Below are 19,919 nucleotides of genomic sequence, written 5' to 3'. Positions count from 1 at the left end.
TCTACATCTATGTAGGCCAGTGATATTTTGATGGATCTCATTGGTTTGTGTGTCCCCTTTGTTGGTGCAGATTCCAGTCTATACATGCTTCATTGGGGATGATTTTTTTTTCCAAATTTATGGAAGAAGTCAATATGCTAGATTAAGAGACCCAAGGAGCTCGTTAATATTTTGTGTATACCAGTGAAATATTTGGATCTGTTAGTTTGCCCTTGCACTCACTGTGATTGGCCATAACCCTGGTCATATATATACAAAGTCATATATTATAAATGGAAGAATGTTGCTGCTAGGAAGGTGATCTTTTGCAACTGTGGCATCTTGGCATCACTGAAAATACTGCAGTTTTCCCAGTGTAGATGTGTGTGATCTCTTCCTACTCAAATCTGGACCAGTTCTTCACCTCACATGGAAGAGAAATATTTGAAAAATTAAGTTATAAACAAGCCATACCGTGCTAATGTTAAAATATGAATGCAAATAAATCCCAGCACTTAGCAAAGTGCATGGCACATAGTAGGCGCTTAATTAATATTTATTGAATTTTATTGAAATAAAGAATAAAAAAATTTGAGTGTTAATGAAATGAATTATGACCTCTAAGGTCCCTTCCAAGCCACCAATCATGAATGAATGGAATTAATGAATGAGAAGTTAGCCCACTGCAAAGAGGTATTTGGTCACTACTCCATATGGCCCACAAGGGGAGCTCTCTCTCTCCCTCTCTCTCCCTCTTTCTTTCTCTCTCTCTCTCTCTCTCTCTCTCTTTTCCTCGGTGGGGGCGGGGGGCGGCCTCGGGGTGCGCGCTCCCATATACGTCTCGGGCACGCGCGCGCTGCCAAGGCACCGGAAGTGACTGAGCTCGCAAGTTCCCCCGGCCTCTTTCAAGGGAAACTGAGGCCGGGTCCGCCTGGAATCAAACTCCGGCAGAGAAGGCCAGTCAGGTAGGTGCGCAGGCCACCTGCTCTCAGCTCGCTGCCGGGAGATCGGCCGACAAGAGCCCTTCGGTTGTTGGGACAACGCAGGCGGGGGAGGGGATGTCGCCCCCCCTTTACTCGTGGGGCTCGCAGGTGAGCGCGCCGCCCGGGGGGGGTGCGTGACGGGCTCCGCGCCCAATCGGAGGGTGGCATGGAGGCCTTCGTGTCCCGCCCCCTGCCCTGACCACCTCTCTGATTGGCCGTCGGGGGGCGGAGCCGCCGGGAGATCGGGGGGCGGGACGCCCCCTCCTCCCCCTCCTTCCCGCCTGTGCTGAGGTCCGGGGGGCGCCGGGAGGGAAGGAAGGCGGTTGCCCGGCAACGTGGGTGGCTCGGGCTGGGCCCGGCCGCACCTCCCCGGCGGGCGGCGCTGTGGAGCCAAGGGCCGGGGAAGGAGTCCTGGGATCCCGGCCGGGACCCCCAGCGAAAGAAAAGCTGGGGAGAAGCGGGGCCCACGCGGGTCCAAGCCGGGCGCCCCCGGGCAGCCGTAGCCCCCCGGCCCGGGCTCCGGCTCCTTTGTCTGAAGCGCTGGCAGCCATGATGCTCGGACGCCGCCAGGGGCGAGCGGAGCCGGCCCCGAGCCCACCCGAGGCGCCCCTCGGTCTCGCGGACGTTTGCCGGGTGCGGGGAGAAGGAAAGCGCGCTGGCTCCCGGCCCGCCGGCGTTTCCCCGGCCTCGGGGAAGGGAAAAAGGGTTAAGGCACCGGCGCTGAGAACCCACCCTCGGAAAGCCGGCTCCCATTGAGGAGCCTCCCTCGCGGCTGGGCCCTTTAAATTAAATTAAAACCACACACGCTCACAAAACAACATTACAAAACAGCAAACTAAACCCCAACCCCAGCTACACACCCCTCCGGCGAGTCGGCCTGGGCCCGAGAGCCTTTGTGCCCGCCCCGCCGGTAGGCCGGAGCACGGAGGGGCGGGCATGATCGGCGAGGGGGCCGGGCTCTGTCCCGGGGGCCGGGAGCACGGCTCAGCGCAGCCCTCAATGCGGGCGATGGAGGGGGAGTGAGAGCACCGGCTCCTGGGTCCGAACCTGCAGCCCGGGGGGAGGGGGCGACCCGGGCGCAGACAGCTGATTTGAATGCAAGGTTATTCCTGGAGTGGGGGGATGGTGCGGGTGGAAGGGGCATTTCCTAGAGGAGGTGATAATCAGTGGAGAGCCCAGTCTGAGGATCGGTTCCTAGATATGGGTTTTCAGTCTTACTCAGTCCCTGTCTCTTGAAAGATAGGTGGAAAATTACTGAGGTCTGTAAGAAAACCTAGAACCTTGGGAGGTTGAATAAGATACGGTAGGGTGGATGGGGCCTTTGCATTTTTCCCCCCTTAAGTTCTCTCTCACTTTCTGTCTGTTCAGAACCAGCATTTTTGCCCTGAATCTCAGAAGAGAATTGTCAAGCAGATCCCAGACCCAGAGAGCAGGTGCTTTGGACAATGAACTGGATCAGCCCATTCCTGATGTAAAAATGTCTCACAGCAACCGGGAGCTGGTGGTTGACTTTCTTTCTTACAAGCTCTCACAGAAAGGATACAGTTGGAGTCAATTTGAAGATGAGAATAGGACTGAGGCCCCAGAAGGGACAGAAATACCTAGTACTGTGAATGGCAGCCCCTCTTGGCACCCTGCTGACAGCCATGCAGTGAGTGGGGCCACAGGACACAGCAGCAGCCTGGATGCCCATGAGACAATACCGGTGGCTGCTGTGAAGCAAGCTTTGAGGGAGGCAGGAGATGAATTTGAACTCCGGTACCGAAGGGCCTTCAGTGACCTGACATCCCAGCTCCACATCACTCCAGGGACGGCTTATCAGAGCTTTGAGCAGGTAGTGAATGAACTCTTTCGGGATGGGGTGAACTGGGGCCGAATTGTGGCATTCTTCTCCTTCGGAGGGGCATTGTGTGTGGAAAGCGTGGATAAGGAGATGGAAGTCTTGGTAGGACGAATCACCTCCTGGATGGCCACTTACTTGGATGACCACCTAGACCCTTGGATCCAAGAAAATGGCGGTTGGGTAAGGACCAGGGACCCCTTTCTGCTTCTCTTTTCTCCCTACTCTCTGGCTAGAGATACCCCAAATTTTTCTGACATGTAGTACAAGTCAAACTGTTGCGATGGGTAGTCATTGTGGGCATTGAGGACCATGTACCAATGAATAGCCAAACACCATTTATATTTTTAGTGTCTTTATCCTAAGGAGTAGTTGTCTAGAAACCGGGTCCCATCCTTTAATGGATAGGCTGGCTAAACTCTGAAAATCTTGAGAGCCTCTGTAGGCCAGTGCTTTTCCTGAAGTACACTGTCTCACAATTGAAGTTAGTTTGGTTTATTCCTTTTGTCCCAAGAGCTGGGAAGTATCAGGGAAAGCAAGGGAAGTTATTTTGATGAGCTTTTTTTCCCCTCTGAAAACTCAAGGTTCTGTTTACTTCACAAGTAAATAAACCCTATAGTTGACCTGTACTTTTCGTAGACTGATTATAGGATTTAGAGCTGTAAGATCCTTCCAGTGTAATCTAGTTTTCAACTCCATCATCTCACAGATGAGAAAATTGAAGTCAAATCACTTGACCTAAGTCACACTTTTAATTGATGGCAGACCCAGGATACAAATCCCAAGACTTTGGTCCTTAGTAGGAATACTTCTGGGAACCCTAGTCCCCTGTTCTTTGTACTTCCCCACCATACTTCCCCACCAGAGCAGAAAAGGGGCTTTTAGACATGGGACTGATGCAGAGCATGGGCCTGGCCAGGTGGGAGACTCAGTGACCCAAAGATGGGTGTAAATTTTTAGGATGAAGTGGGCCATGCTCCTCAGGATTCTGGTTGTGGCTGGCACTGCTCTGTAATTCTTCATTATGTGCAACTTTTCACAGGATCTGTCAGTTTGCTGAGCTCTTGCTGTGTCATGCTGTATAAACTGTGCACTGCCTGATGTCAGTTAGTAAACAGCAGCTGAACTCTCATACTCTTTCTCCCACCTCATCCCCCAATTTTCTTCTTTCAGAAAGGGTCCTGATACTTCTGCTTAGAGCACTCTGCTACTAAGGCTAGGACCAAGACCAAAGAACTCAGAAGCAACAATTAATTCTGCTCCTCCCAGGAAAAGGCAACTCTTGTTCACTACCTATTATCCCTGTATTGCCTAAGAAGAGTAAAATCCGAACTTAGCAAGGATACTATATTTTTGAGCTGGAAGAGACCTTAAAAAGCGTATAATGCAGTCCTCCAATTTTGTAGATGTTGAAGGAGAGGCCCAGACAGGTTAGGTGACTGAAACATCACACATTTTACTAAGTCATAAAGTTGTGGAGGGGGAGGTGTGTGGGGCCAAAGGCATCTTCCTTTCTCTCATTGCTTGGGAGCGGGTACAGGTATTCCATTAGCTTGCTGACTTCTCAGGAGTCCCAAGAAATCCAGCATATTTTCAAAAATAAGAGATAGAGTGAAGGAGCTGAGGAGAAAGGGAGTAGCTGTACCATGGACTCTGGAATGTGAGGAATGTGATTGTTCCTAGGCTGTGCCCAGGGTGTGGCAGTCTCAGAACTATAGCTTGAGCCTTCTGAAGTTGCTAAAGGGATCACTCATCTGTATTCAGCCTGTCCAAGACCTCCCCCAGCCAGTATTTAGGTATCCATTGTTTTCTCCATAATCCTGTTTCCACCTCCAATTTAAAGGGAGGAGATTGAACTGGAGCCTGGCAGACTCTGTGACCCTCTCCCCTGGCTGGCTGACCCAGCCCTGGAAATCTACTCTGTAAATGAACTCCTTTGGGGATAATGATTAAATGGTTCCTGTTGGTTGTGCAGCTTGCCCTCCTGCTTAGCTTGTCTTTGGGGGCAAATATTTGTTCAGCTGATTACAGGAGGGACAGGATTCCACTGCCTCAGATATATCTTCTGTGGCAGCTCTTGGTGGGGAATGTGCACCATTTCCTTCTGACCCTTGTCCTGTTGTGACATTGCCCCGTGAGTTGTGCCATTTGTAGCCAGTCAGCAGCCAGGGAAGGATCACCTCAATCCCTGCCTGTGGAGAGCTCTGCCTAGGCTTTCCAGGGTACATAAGTTACCAAGAATAGGATCTCTATGGGGGGAAGGAAGGAAAGGAAAACAGTTATTAGGTGCCGACTATGTACCAAGCACTGTGCTAAGCAGTCCGTCAGTCAATCATATGCAGTTATTAAGCACATAACTGTGTGCCAGGCACTGTGCTAAGTGGCAGGCACTATGTCCTTTTAATAGCATCTTAGCTCTAGGGCCCAAAGGCATTGAGGAGGCTGGATGGTGCCCCTCTGCAGAAGAGTTAAGCTTTGTTTATATTGTTTCTTCCCTTTTTCTCTTCCCCTGAAATTGGAAATCCTATTTATTATAATTATTTAGCTAGTCATATTGAATCCTTTGCATATTACCTCAAATGTTATTTACATGGGTGAGCTGCAATAAGATATTTTAGCATTATTTCTGACCTTTTGTGGTAAGAGGGGAACTGAAGATGAGTTTATTACTCAAGGCACTCAACTTTCAGGCCTGGACAAAGGATACTCAGACATTTACCTTCCAAGGAATCATTTGCTCCTAGGTTATCGCAGCTCAATCAGGGTGACATAAACCTATTTTTCCTACCAGTCTTGAAGGCTGAAGTTGGCTATAGGTTTGTCTGAGCTCTGGAGATCTATTTTTAAGGTGTCATTCTGACCTGATGCATAGAACTATAAGCTAAAAGGGACTTCAGAAGTCATCTAATCTCTCATCATTCCCCCCCCCCCAAACATGAGGAAGCTGAGGCCTGAAGAGGTAAATTGACTTTCCCAAAGCCATACAGGTAATACGTAGCAGAGCTGGGATCCACAATCTGGTCTTCTGACTCCAAAGCCAATGTTCTTTTCATTTTGCCACACTGCCTAGGATGAAAACTAAAGTTTTACCAATATTTGAACTAAGATTGCTTCATTGAGAGTACAGAATGCTAATTGTTACACCCCAGGCCTGATAGGCCTTTAATCTTGAAAGGGGCCCTAGAGATCTTGTAGTCCAGCCTCATTTTACAGAGAAAGATAATGATGCTCTGAGAAGGGTAGCAAATTGCCTGAGGTCACATAATAAGTGCCAGAATATGGAAAAAAAAAACCCTAGGTCTATTAACTCCCAGTGTACTTTTCATCACATCATCACACCTTTCCTGAGATGTAGTGTATAGTACTGATCCATCATCCACTCTTGGGCTCAGCATCAGGATGTTGAGCCCCTAGGGAGGGAAGAGGGGTAAACCAACCAAGTAAAAGCATTGTAAAGGTCTTCTGCCTTTTCCATGGACATACAGTCCTGGATTTCTAGGAATCTGCAGAATTTACCAGGATTCAGGAACACTGGATTTAGAGTTATAACTAAGATTGTGGTTAAGGATAAGTCATTTTTTGGTAGGATGTGGGCTAGGTGGAACTTTAGAGATCATTTAGGCCAATCCCCAAATCAGATGAATAGACTGAAGTCCAAAAGAGGTTTCGACCTGCCTGAGGCCCCCACAGGTAGTAAATGGATGGCAGATCTAAAATTTAAACCCAAATCTTCTAACTAAATCTGTTCTTTCCATTATAGTGCTCTGCATCTCTGTGCCTCAGTTTTCCTCTTGTAAAATCCAGAGGATTAGAATAGATGATCTCTAAGATTCCTTCTGCCTTTAAATCCTATTATGTTTACATTATGAATCAGGAAGAGCCCAAAGCTATGCCCCTAATACAGCTCTGGGTAGTTCAGGAGGAGTAGGGGTAGTGTTTAGTTATTAGGGTTATGCCCTCATTTGAACTGATTTTTTTTTTCTCCAAAACTGAAATTTCTTGTAATCCCCGTGAATAACTGGCAGCTCTGTTTGTGCAGGGGGCTATGGGAATGGAGGTGGGGGTACTGTAAGGAGGAAGACTGTCAGTATATTTTGACTTAATTGCGACTGGGTCAGGAGGTAGAGGGTCAAAGATTGGGGTTGTGTATTCCCCAGGTTTTATTCTTAGCCATACCACTGCCTCTCTGCTTGGTTACCTACATTGAACCTGTTTGTGAGTAGGTTTCTCCTGCCGGTAAAATGGGATAATAATACCTAGCATCCTGGGCAGAGAGGAGACTCCAATAAAGGATGTAGATTAAGGGGTAATGCATCCACATTAATTATGGAGTAAGAGACTTTCTTAGAACAGAATTGGCTTCCCTGCTTCACCAAAGAAGCTGTTTCATCCTTGAAGTTATTACTCAGGAAGCAACTTGAGTCATTGCTGTATATGCCCAGGACTAGTGATTAGGTGGGGATCTGAGCCTTGAAGGGAGGGGAAATTCCATTATTATACGTGGACAACCAAGGACATGATGATAATCGAGGGAAACTTAAACTCTCCATCTTGATAGACCTTTGTGAAACCCAGCTGGGTGTAGTTGCTGGAGCTCTGGACTTGGAATCAGAATATGTGGGTTCTAGGCCTGCTACTCAGTTTGTGACCTTGAGCAAGGAAGTCTCTTCATTTCCTTGATGCCAATTCCTTATCTGTAAAATGGAGATAAAACTACTTAGTTATATTGTCTCTCACTGAGCTGTTGTGAAGAAAGAGCTTATAAGTTATAAAGCTCTATGCAAATGTGAGTGATTATTGTTCATTCAAAGTGATGTTTTGGATGGAGAAATTAGAACTTTGCCCTGGGGCTTCTTGGCTTTGTGGTCTCTCGGTTTCTGTAGGCTTCCCTCCTTTAGTGCTACCATGCAAACTTTTGCATTTCTTGGCAGCTGTTGGTAATTTTGTGGTTTTCTGAGGGAAACCCCATCAGAAACCCCAAACCTGGAAATTTTGAACCTCTCATTCAGGTTCTGTGATGGAGGCGGAAGTGTTGCTGGTGCTTCCCCTTTGACTGCCAGGCCTGCTGGGCATTCACTTGTGGGAGATCTCTTTAAAACTCTGTTAGCATCACAAGGTTTTCTGGACTCCATAGAACCCCCCACAGCACCTAATTTACCAGATAGGCTCTTCCTAAATGCCTTTGGAAAATCCTTGAAAAAGTTTTTTAGGGGTTCTCCAAAGGAGTTGGTAAGAATCACTTGGTCTTAGGATTGGGCTGTCTACAGGTTGGTTTAGATGACTAATCTTTCCTTCCACCCTTCCTCCCTCTCTTTTCTCTTGCTCCAGATCGATACCAGTCTGTAATTTGGATACCCCCTCTTCAACCGCATTCGTTGCCTGTTGTATCTGCTTACAGGGAGTTTCTTTAAGCAACTTTGGTGTTTTAGGGGTGATTTCCAATGAACTATCATTCTGCAGAAGCAAACTGCTTCTCCCCCACTAAAAACACCACCACCACCAAATAAAAATTTATTAAGCTCCTACTACATGCCACACACCATGCCAAGTCCCTAAAAATAGGTAAAAGACAGTTCCTGCCTTCAAGGAGCTCACAATCTAATACCCACAAACATGTTCCCAACAAGGCTCGCTTTGAAAGGAATCTCTCCACTTTTTAGTTTCTCCCCATTCTGGGCTGTCTTCCCCCTACTCCCAGCTTGCAGGAAGGCAAACCCCTCCTACAGCAATCCCACCAGGTGAGTGAGCCTCCTCTTTGTAATGTAGTGAGTAAGGGTAGGACAGGTCGTTTTGAACTATCATAGGCTAGCTGCCTGTTTACAAGGTCACCATAGGTTCCAGGGTACAGTCCTCAGCTTTGCAGGTTCTGAAACTCATTTTTATCTGTTCTCCCAGGAGTTATCAGAATTGATTCACCTTAGTTGATCAGCTCACTACAGACTTCTTTAGTAATAAAAATGCCAATTTATTTGTCTATGTTGATGGGTACAGTTGACCAAAGAACCCATGTGTACAAACTCCCATTGCTCGTGGCAAGTTCACTTAGGAAACAAAATGATTAATTAGAAGGATCCTTGATTAACAAAGTTAGTGATAGGAAGTTCGATGTTCTTTGTTTGATTTTTTAAAAAAAATTCTTATTAGCGTTTGTTTTTATATTACCAACATTTCCCAAGATGCCCCACCCCAAGATCTACTCTTATAATAAATGATTAAAAAAAAGTTTTAAAAAAGGGGAAAAATTGGAGTAGTTCAATAAAGCTAATGTCACAAAAATCTGACACACAGCACTCATTCCCCATAATTGTACCCTTCTGCAAAGAAGGGAGGGGCAGGACTTCTCATAGCTCTTCTTTGGTGCCTGGTTGGGTCATTATGATTTCATAGCACTAGTTTTGTTCTTCCCATTTCCCATTGTTGTCATTGTATATATTATTTTCCTAGATTTGCTTACATTGTTGTTGTTGTTCGGTTGTGTCCTACTCTTCATGACCCAATTTGAGGTTTTCTTGGCAAAGCTGCTGGAGTGGTTTGCCATTTCCTTCAGCTCATTTTACAGATAAAGAACTGAGGCAAACAGGCTTAAGTGACTTGCCCAGCCTCCCACAGCAAGCGGGTGTTTGAGGCCTGGTTGAACTCACGCAGACGAGTTTTCCTGATTCCAAGCCCAGTGCTCTGTGCACTGCACCACCTACCTGCAAACTTTGTATCAACTCATGCCGTTCAGTTCTTTGCTAACTACCAAAAGTGCTCCTATGAATATTTTGTTATAAATATGGACCTTTCTTTTTACCATTGCCCTTATAGTATATGAGCAGTACTGGTATTTTTGGATCAAAGTATATGAACATTTTAGTTGTTTTCATAGTATAATTCAAAATTGCTTTCCAGAATGGTTGGATCAATTCACATTCTATTAAAATTGTATGAATGTCCTGTCTTTCTACCACCCCTCCTGGAGCTGGATATTCTTCCCACATTTCTGTCAAACTAGTATGGCTTAACCAGTTGAACTTTTCAACATTTTGTTTTTAACCGGTACCAACTGAGAAGAATTGATCTCCAGGATAGTGCTGGAGGTAGCAACACATTCTTCATAATCTTTTTAGATTCCATGCCTATCACTTATCCTGTGGTATTTGCCATTATAGTGTTAGTATGGCTAGAGGATAGTAGGAATTCAGCAAACTCTTATTGATGGTGAGCATTGCTTCACTCAGAACATAATATGATTTTTAAAATCATAATTTATATTATGTTTTCTGGTGAATGTTTTCTATTAACTCATAAGAAACAAAATAATCTCAGAAATAAAGTATCGCCAAATTACAGTTCAGGGTAGAGTACAACTAATTTTTTTCATCATATGTTGAAGCAACATAAATGTGGAAGAGTTCCTTGAACCAGGAGCCAAAAGGTTCTAGTCCTTGATATATCACTAACTAGCTGTGTGTGATTTTGTCAGGCCCCAAGGCCTGAGGGAGTTGAATCAGACCCCTAAGGTCCTTCCAGGCTTAAACTCTATGAGTTAGATTCTTGAAGTTTCTGGTTGAGAGAGGGCAGCTTTTTTTTTTTTTTGGCTAGGCAGTGGGGTTAAGTGACTTGCCCAGGGTCATACAGCAAGTAAGTCTCAAGTGTCTGAGGCTAGATTTGAACTCAGATCCTCTTGACTATAGGGCCAGTGCTCTATCCACTTTGCCACTTAACTGCCCTGCAACTTTCTTGACCTTGTCCCCAGATTCTAAGTCCATCTTGGTCCTTTGGACTTAGAACTCCTGTCTATCTACTGCCAGTGCTGCCTAGTGAAATTACCAGGATCAAGTCTGTCATTATGATAGAAAACTGGGCTCATTGCATAAGGCTGTTGCTAGCTGGCTCCAAAATGGGAGGGTTTTTTCTGTAGCCTTTCAGGAAATGCCATTGCAATGACTTCCATAACCACTTTCCTGTCCCAGCTAAGTGGCAGGATTCCTTCTGATGAGAAAGTGGAAACTGAAAAGTAGTGCCTTGAATGTCACTCTCTCTTCTGGGCACTTGGCATCTCTTCCCTTCCCATCCCCCCACCTTTCCTCCTGGGCCAAGTATTCTCTGCCCTCTCTGCTTTCCCCTCTGGTCTTTGCATGGTCCTTTGTGATTCTTTTCCTTTGTATTCTCCTATTGGCAAGGGCTATCTTATATTCATCATTATATCTACCACCACACCAAGCAGAAGGCCTTGTGAATAGTTATTGCTTAATATGTGTTTGTTGAATGACTAATGAGCCAGTGAATGAACTCTTCTCTGTTCTTTCAGTTCATTTGAGAAAAGTTCTAGCTGAAACCTTTGTGCTTGAGGCCCCTAGCCACATTGCCTGGGTGTGTTAGGCTATGTGGTTCAGTATTCCTGGGTTCTCTTTGGTTCTGTCACTCAGGAGATTCCAGTTTGCACTGTGCTAATCCAAGAGATACATTTGTGCCATTTGTATCTCCCCAAATCATCTGCTAATTAATCTTCCAAAGGCCCTGACAGTGGATCACCTAAGAGTTACATTTGGAACATAAAAATTTTGACTCAGGAGACATTGTACAGAGGGCAAAGAAGAGATACAACTTAGTCTGCTGAGCTTCTCCCAAACTCTCCGGGAGTGAGTTACAAAGGCTGAGGAGTTAGTTCGTCTGTTGGATAGTTAATGGATGATAGCAAATCAGGCTGCTATGGACTGTGTTAGAATTCACACCATTCTCAGATTCTTTGATCTGTGTGAAAGGGAAACTCCCCTTCCCAACCTATTCCCTTAAATTTTTGTTCAATGTAGACTAGGCAGGCTGCTCAGAAATATACTGTCCCTTCCAGAGAGCCTGATTCTCTTGCCTAATGATTGGTGCCTTCATTGGTCCCATCGAAATGTTGATTCAGAGAGTCCTCAGGTATCTCTCTCCCCAATGGGTCCTTTGGTTCTGGAGTGTCTTTTAGAGGCTGGGGCACCCCTTTCATTACCGAAAACTTGCTAACAAGCTGAGGATGGGGTAGTCTGAGTTAAGGGGTAGTAATACCACTGGTATAATTTTTCAGAATGCTTATGGCTTTAAACAGTGTCTCTTTCACTACTTTTGGTCAACTTTGGTTAATAGCCCTGATGCTAACTAGATCTGCAAAGGCATTGATATCCTTAAAAACTCTTTCACTTCTGTGGGCAGTGGTGACTTTGTCTTATATTACTCTCTCTCTCTAAGGCTAGCTACATTACTTCAGGGCCATTCATAGAGTTCATAGGCATCATCAGATATCTGCACCTGTAAGAGATGTCATTTCAGCTTGTATCAGATACAGTAGGTTAAATTCAAGTACAGAATACAGAGAGTCAGTAGACATTTATTGTACATACTATGTGCCAGTCTTTGTGCTGGGGATAGATACAGAAAAGACAGTATCCTGTTTTCAAGGAGTTCTTGCCAGCTAATGGGAGAGACAACATGCAAACAACTATGTACGAGCAACAATGTAGCCTGTAAACTTGAGATGATCAATAGAGGGAAGATGCAATTGAGGGGGATTAAGAAAGGCTTCCTAGGGGCAGCTAGGTGGTATAGTGGATAGAGCACTGACTCTGGAGTCAGGAGGACCTGAGTTCAGATCCTGCCTCAGACATATAACACTCACTAGCTGTGTGACTCTCAGCAAGTCACTTAACCCCAATTGCCTCACCAAAACAAAACAAAAAAAAGGCTTCCTATAAAAAGTGGGATTTTAGCGGGAATTTGAAGTAACCTAAGAGGTGGAAATGAGAAAGGAGAGGATTCTGGGTATGGGGGAACAGCCAGTGAAAATGCCTGGAAGTTGGGAGATGGAACAAGAAGGTTAGTGTCAGTGGTTCGTAGAGTACTTGCAAAAGGCTGTGTGGTGTGTGTGTGTGTGTGTGTGTGTGTGTGTGCGTGTGCGCTCATGGAGCGATAGGGAGCCACTGGAGTTTGTTGAGTCAGGGAGGGGGTATGTGTGACATGATCTTACTCGTGCTTTAAGAAGATCACTTTGACAGATGAGTGGAAGATAGTTTGGAGTGGTCTTCATAGATTAACAGGCTGTTGCAGCTGCCCAAGCATTAGATGATAAGGGCCTGTACTATAGTGGTGACCGTGTCAGAGGCAAGGAAGGGACATGTGTAAGAGATGTTATAAAGATGAAATTGATAGGCTGTAGCAAGATTGGATGAGGGGGAGGGGAGTGAGGAGTCTAGGATGACACCTAGATTTCAAGTTGGAGTGATTAGGAGGATGGTGGTGCCCTCCAAAGTAATAGGGAAGTTAGGAAGAAGGGAAAGATAATGAGTTCAGTTTGGGCATGTTGAGTTTGAGATGTTTACACAACATCCAGTTCCAGGTGTCCACTAGGCAGTTAGAGATGTGAGACTGCAGGTCAAGAGAGAGGCTTGGGCTGGGCAAGTATATTTGACAATTATCAGCATAGAGAACATGATCGAATCCATGGGAACTGATGAGATCACCAAGTGAAATAGTATGGAGGGAAAAGAGTAGAGGATCCAGGAAAGAGCCCCATGGACATCCATGGTTAGTGGATGTGACCTGGATGAAAAGCAGGAAAGGAGATTGAGAAGGAGCAAGCAAATGGTTTGGAGAACCGGGAGGGAGGACTAAAACTGTATCACTTTGGGCTAGACAGATTCAATTTAGCTTACTACGCATGTACTAAGCATTCCCATAACATTGTACTAAGTAGGTGTAGGGGGCAGCTAGGTAGTACATTGGAGAGACTGCTGGGCGTAGTGTCAGGACGACTCCTTTTCCTGAATTCAAATCTGGCCTCAGACACTTATTAGCTGTATGACCCTGGGCAAGTCACTTAATTCTGTCTCAGTTTTCTCATCTGTAAAATGGGCTGGAGAAGGAAATGGCAAACCACTCCAGTATCTTTGCCAAGAAAAACCCCAAATGGGATCATGAAGAGTCGGACATGATTGAAAAATGACTGAAAGGGTAGATGTCATGTGGACCCTAAAAGAAGTTTAAGACTTAGTCCCTGCACCAAAGAGTTGATCATTTAATTAGAGAATATATGTTGTTCATGTTGATATATAACACAATTAAAAGGCAAATGTATAATATAGATGCCTAAGTACTTGAAGAAGTCAGGAAGGGCTAAGGTCCATGTGCTGAGTTGACTCTTCAACCAGATAAGGCTTGCTGGAAGAGAGTCAACTTGAGACCCTGACTTGTAATTTTTTTTCTTCAAACCCTTCCCCCCCCAAATTGTATTAGGTGGAGCCTTATGCTAGGCACTCATAAAGATAGCAAAATTTGAGTAAGACAGACACAGCCCTCATAGAGCTTAGAGCATTAGAGATATGCTGTGTGAGGTGAGGACAGGGAGGAATGTTCATTACTGATGGAGCATCCAAGAAATCTTGAGGTGGTGTGATCTGAATTAACCTTTAAAGGATGGATAGGAATTTAAAAGACAGGAAGAGGAAGAAAGGATATTGCAAGTGTAGGAAACAGTGAGTCATGGTACAAAGGCAAGAAGGTGGCAAAGATTTATGATGGATCAGGAGAAGAGATGGCATTCCAGGCATAGGAGAGGAATATAGTGAAAACAGGTGGGAAGGATACATGTAGTGGGAGTGAAGAGGTCAGATCTTGGAAGGAACCAAATTCCAAGCTGAGGAATTTGGCTTTAATCCTATAGGTAGGTTTAGCAGTGGAGAATAAGGGTTAGCATAGAGGTGGGCAGATTTGGATATGGGCCTGGCATACTTTTGCATTGAAGTCAGCTCATGAGGAGGACTCTTACAGCCTGAGGCTTAGAGTGAAAAGGCTCCTGCCTAGCTCTGGCTGGCTGAGAGGGAAGCAAACAGAGGCACCTGCAGATCAGGTAGGTCACTTAAGTTGTTATTTCTGGGCCCTTAATCACAGGTGCAGATTCAGAAGCTGGATTGTAGCCCTTTGGCAGACTTGGCCAAAGAAGGGTAAACATCACCTGGTTCCTGCCACCTGCAGTGATGGTAGTAATGGAGCTCTTGGCAATCCCTAAAGTGCCCCAACCTGCTTGCTCCCTTGGGTGAGACAAAACTTCTCCATGTATCTCCCCAACTGAAAGTGATTTTTCTCCCCTGGTTTTCCTGAGATGTTTTGCATGAATCTCTCCTTTGTCCTATGATAATATAATATCTCAGATTTCTATAGCACTTTGTTTACAAAATACTTTCCTTAAAATAGCTGCATAAGGTAGGTAGTGCTAGAATCATTACCCCTATATTATAGATGAGGAAACTTAATGACAGAAATTAAGTTACTGATTCATGTCACATAGGTAGTATCTAAACTAGGATTTGAACCCGGTCCTCTTATCCTAAGCCTAGCATTCTTTCTACTATACTACATTGCATTATATCACATTCTACTTTTATCGTGTGTGTGTGTGTGTGTGTGTGTGTGTGTGTGTTGTATCCCACCTCATTAGATTGTAAACTCCCTGATGGCAGGTACTATGGTTCATTTTCTTTTCTACTTCCTTAGCACTGAGTATGATACCTGTCCCATAGGAGGTACATATGTTGAATTGAACCCTACATTCTAAAGAGGAAATCCTAAAGTCTTTGTCTACCACCTCCTCTCTTTGGCTAGCCCAGACCCCTAGGGGTTAAGTAACCACAAGCAGCTTAGACTTTGAAGGGCTCATATAAAGATAACTGTAATTTGTCATGTAAGCAAAAACAGTTCCAGCCCATTGGTGGTGAGGCAAGACCATGGGGTGGGGAGAGGAGGGTGGCAACCGTTGACAGCTGGGGGTGTTGAGGAACAGGTGTGAGTTTCAGGAGGGGCAGGGCCTGAAGGGAAGCAGAGAGCCCTGGGGGGGGCCCCTCAAAATTCTCCCCTTCTCAGCCCCCCAGCTGGCTTCTTCAGCAGTCAACTGACCTAGTTACTGTGCTTAGAAACAGCCTGCTTGGTTTGTTCATTTTAGTCTGTATGCCTCTTTCTTTTTCTGCATCTTGAAGTTCAAAAAAGGTTCTTGGGGGGTCCTAAGAGGTCATACTCAGTGGAGGGTTGGCCATCTTTCAGAGCACAGGACAGGGCCTAACAGGAGTGAACTCCCTGTAGGTAGTTTGTGTGATCTGATCCACTCTGTTTCTTCCTGTTATCCCTGGTCCCCCCTGGAGAGAACACAGACACATCCCTCCTTCCAAGCACAGGTGGTCCCCTCCAGTTCTCTCTAAGGAGAAGCCAACACAGCTGACAAGTCTTATCCCCTGAGATTTTAACAGAAGGACTCCTACTACATTGAGGATGACAGCAGCCTTTGCCTTGACTTGAGCAAGCTGTGAGGGAGTGTTGAATGACACAGTGATGAGGGCACTAGACTTGGAGTCAGGAAGACCTGGGTTCTAATCCCTGGGAAAGTCACTTAACTTCTCTGGGCCTCAATTTCCCTATCTGTAAAATGAGGAAGTTGGACTTGATGGCCTCTAAGGTGTCTTCCAGCTCCAAATTATGATCATTTTCTAGTGCGGGGGTGGGGGGGGGCGGGCTATACCTAGTGCAAAGGGCTGCTGTTTGGAGCTTCTTTCTCAGTTGCCTGTCTCCAGCACTCTGTTGAGGAAGATCCACTGTTCAAGGCCACAACTATTTCATAGTAGGTGGTATTTGCTACAAACAAATGTTTATTAAATGCCTACTCTGTGCAGGACACTATATTAGGCTTTGGAGGAAATAAAAGTTTAGAAAGGACCTAGGTCCTGCTCTAGTTTTCGTGCCTGTGTGTGTTTTCTTCCATCTATCCTTCCCCTTTGAATAAGATATGGGCTTAAGTGCCAGCTCTGCCAATGTATTAGCAAGTCACTTCCTTTCTCTGAGCCCATTTCCTCATCTGTAAAAGGATGAGAATATTTCTAATTTTTGAGAATCAAATGAGATCACAGAATTTTACCATTTGAAGGGACTTCAGTGGCCACCAATTCCAACCCACACATAGCCAAAAGGAGTTCCTGTTATAACATACTTGACAAGTGGTCATCTCTGAGAAGTGAAGACTCCCAACAAAAGGAAACTCAATACCTCCCAAGCCAGCCTTTTCCACTTTGAGATACCTCTAATTGGAGTTTTTTTTCCTGATAGTGAGACTAAGTTTGCCTCTCTGCAACTTCCACTCAGTCCTCCTGGTTCTTCCATTTTTTGTCAAACAGAAGGCCAGTCCCTCTTCTGCATGGTGGCTCATCAGATTCTTGGACCACAGCTATCTTATCCTCATTGAGTCTTCCCTTTTCTGGGCTAACCACTCCCAGCTTCTCCAACTAATAATATATTTGAGGTATTTTTAAAATTGTAAAGCAGTATAGAAATGTAAGATGGTAGGTGACGTACACTGATTTGGGCACTGAGATCTGAGAAAGAGAACAGGCCTGTCCTCAAGGAATCTAGAGTTCAGCTGGGAAATAAGACAAGATAAATAGAACACAAATATAAGTATAGAAGAGGAGTACAGAGTAATTCAGATAAGGAAAAGGTGATTACGAACTTTGGGAACTGGGGAAAGCTGTATTTGAGCGAGGCTTTGAAGGATGAGGATGATGTTCTAGATACAGACAAGCATAAGCAAAGGCACACTAGCTGAAAGGCCTTGAAGATGTGTTCAGGGAATGGTACCAAGCCTCGTCTAGTTGGAATACAGGCTCTCTGAAGGGCAAGTAGTGTGAGATAAAGCTGGCAGGTAAATGTTCTCAACTGTACCTATTTTCTTCAAGTCATTGTGGTGTGACTTTTGCCTCCAACACCCAAATGAAACTGCTCTCTCCAAGACTGTCAAATCTCCAAATCCCATATAGTGACCTTTTTTCAGTCTTCATTCTCCTTCACCCTACAGCATTTGATATTGTTGGTTTTCCCCCCCTCTGGCTCCCCATACAGTAGATGTTTAATCCAGGTTGGATGAAGTAACTGATTTTAAGTTCCTATTATTTGTGGGGCACTGTGTTAGGTATTGGAGATATAAAAGTGAAAAACATCGTGCTCCCTGCCCTCAAAGAGGTTTTTTTTTTTGTTCTGTCTGTGTGTCTGTTTCTTTCTCTCTTTCTTTCCATAGCAGATTTCTGGCTCAAGGAATAAAGACCAGCCTTGAGTGATTGATATTTGGTGATGGGAAAAGTAGTCTCCCCGTTCATCACACTTGACTAAGAGTTGTGAAACCACTATTTTTGTCCATTAGAGTGATCTGAGGCAAGTTATATAATATCTTTGCATCTGTTTTCCTATTTGTTAAGTCCTTGCTGTACCTACTATCACAGGACTGTTGGGGGGATGAAATGAGAGCGAAAGCACATTGAAAGTCTGAAGCACTATACAAATATGTGATACCATTGTTGCTTTATCTCAGGTACAGGCACTCTGAGGTGGAGAGTTTCCTTGGATGCTGCATATTGGATTTTAGATTTTCCCACCCAGGCCAGCCTGAAGGGAATCTTGACTCCATGAGTGCTGCCTCCAGGCTACATTTCCTAGGGTTGCTTGGCCTTAACTCTGAATTGAAAGCACCACTTTGATTCATTCTAAAAAAAAATTGCATTCTACCCACATTTCCCAGAGGTGGATAGAATGCCATGTGTCTCCAAATCAGCCAAAAATCCCAGTGAATAGTCCAAAAGTAGAACTTTTGGTCCTTGTCAAGGGAATCCAGGTCAAATGTTGGGAGCAATAAGGGGATCTTCAAATACTGGCAAGCAGCAGGTGCAGGCAAGAGTGGGGCTGGCAGCCACTCAGTGAAACTGAGAGAGATGGACAGGAACAGGCAAGAAGCCAGACCAGAGGAAGCTGGTGCAGCACCTGGAGGGGGCGTCTCAGATACATGTAGAGGTGGGAGTGAGATTCCAAACTAATATCCCAAGCCATGGGGAGGGAAACCTGGGGGATTCCAGGGCACAGCACCAGAGGACTGAACTTCCTACAGGTTCCTCTTCTGGGAAAGACCCCTTCTCTCCCTTCATCAACCAGTCAGCCAGCCAATATTTATTGAACTCAGTGAACATTTATTAAATGCATGTAGATGTACCCTGTGCAAGACAGTGTGCTGGCTACTAGGGATAACATAAAGAAATACAGTAATACTTCCACTAAGAAATAAGACTTTTATGTTTATAGAGAAGCTGCATCGTGAGAAAGACAACTTCCATTTAACCAGTGTGGTGTGGTGTGGTTGAAAAAGCCCTGGAAGTGGAATCAGGAGACGTGGATTCAAATCTGAGTCCAGAGACTAGCTTTGGAACCTTGTACAAATTACTTTTTAATCTCTCTAAGAGCCTCAGTTTCCTCATCTCTATAATGGGAGCAGAATTACTTTCCAGGGTAGTCTTTAAAGTACTATAGTAATAATTACTGCTTTTTAAAAAATTACTTTTTCGCTGTCAGAAACTCGATTGCTAGAGATAGAACTAATAAAGATAGTAGTAGGAATGCATTCTAGGATATATATATCATAGACTTTTAGAGTTGAACCAGAACATAATATCCATCTAGTCCATATGTGACAGATAAGGAAACTAAGGCTAAGTGACTTAGCCATGGATACCCATGGCCACAACGGAGTTAGTGTCAAGGCTGGAGCTCAAACTCAGGTCTGGTGATTCCAAGTTCAGTGCTTTTTCACTTATAACATAGTTGTTAAATGGAAATGGCCCTTCATCTGCGCCCTGAGATGCAGAGAGATGTTTTCAGTAAAATGCTTTAAAATCCTTGCTTTAAAGAAAGAAAGTGGGGGTGGGGAGAGAGGAGAATGGGTTAGGGGAGCACCTTGGAGTAACATTGACTATAATCAGTTCTGAAAGTTTGTGTCACTGCTCATTTTTATAGCATCTAACTTAGGCTGGGATTGTAGAGAGTCTACCATATTCTTCCTGTTCCCTGACTCTTAATTCCATTGCACAAAGTAGGTTCCGTGGTTAGGAGTATGACCCTTGATTCCAGTGAAGGTACCGAATGACCCAGGCACCACCCAGTTACCCTAGTATCTTTCCACAGACATGTCCAGGCTTAACTGCTAGAGCACAGCTTCCTTTCCTCCCTCTACCCCCAGCTGCTAGTCATGATTTTGTAGAAAGTGACATCATGGGGCTGAATCAATATCATTGTACTGCTGA

The 19,919-nt window shown here is 45.0% G+C and overlaps 1 protein-coding gene across 5 annotated transcripts in view; it reads left to right on the top strand.

Annotated features, from left to right (window-relative positions):
• The first annotated feature begins 860 nt into the window (after window positions 1-860).
• BCL2L1 (BCL2 like 1) overlaps window positions 861-19,919 on the top strand; it is a 42,851-nt gene continuing 23,792 nt past the window's right edge. Inside the window, exons 1-2 of one of the 5 annotated variants that reach the window (XM_020990688.2) lie at window positions 861-944; window positions 2,331-2,985. In XM_020990688.2, coding sequence (XP_020846347.1) covers window positions 2,440-2,985 — 546 coding nt within the window. In that variant the 5' untranslated portion in view covers window positions 861-944; window positions 2,331-2,439. Of the gene's footprint in view, window positions 945-986; window positions 1,071-1,908; window positions 2,065-2,125; window positions 2,222-2,330; window positions 2,986-19,919 lie in introns of those variants that run through there. The other 4 variants (XM_020990692.2, XM_020990690.2, XM_078150199.1 and 1 more) reach the window with 4 other exon arrangements.

This window comes from Phascolarctos cinereus, unplaced genomic scaffold (genome assembly GCF_003287225.1).
Source record: "Phascolarctos cinereus isolate Bilbo 61053 unplaced genomic scaffold, phaCin_HiC Scaffold_2;HRSCAF=192, whole genome shotgun sequence".
NCBI classification, from domain to species: domain Eukaryota; kingdom Metazoa; phylum Chordata; class Mammalia; order Diprotodontia; family Phascolarctidae; genus Phascolarctos; species Phascolarctos cinereus.
This window is presented reverse-complemented; position numbering and strand designations above follow the sequence as displayed.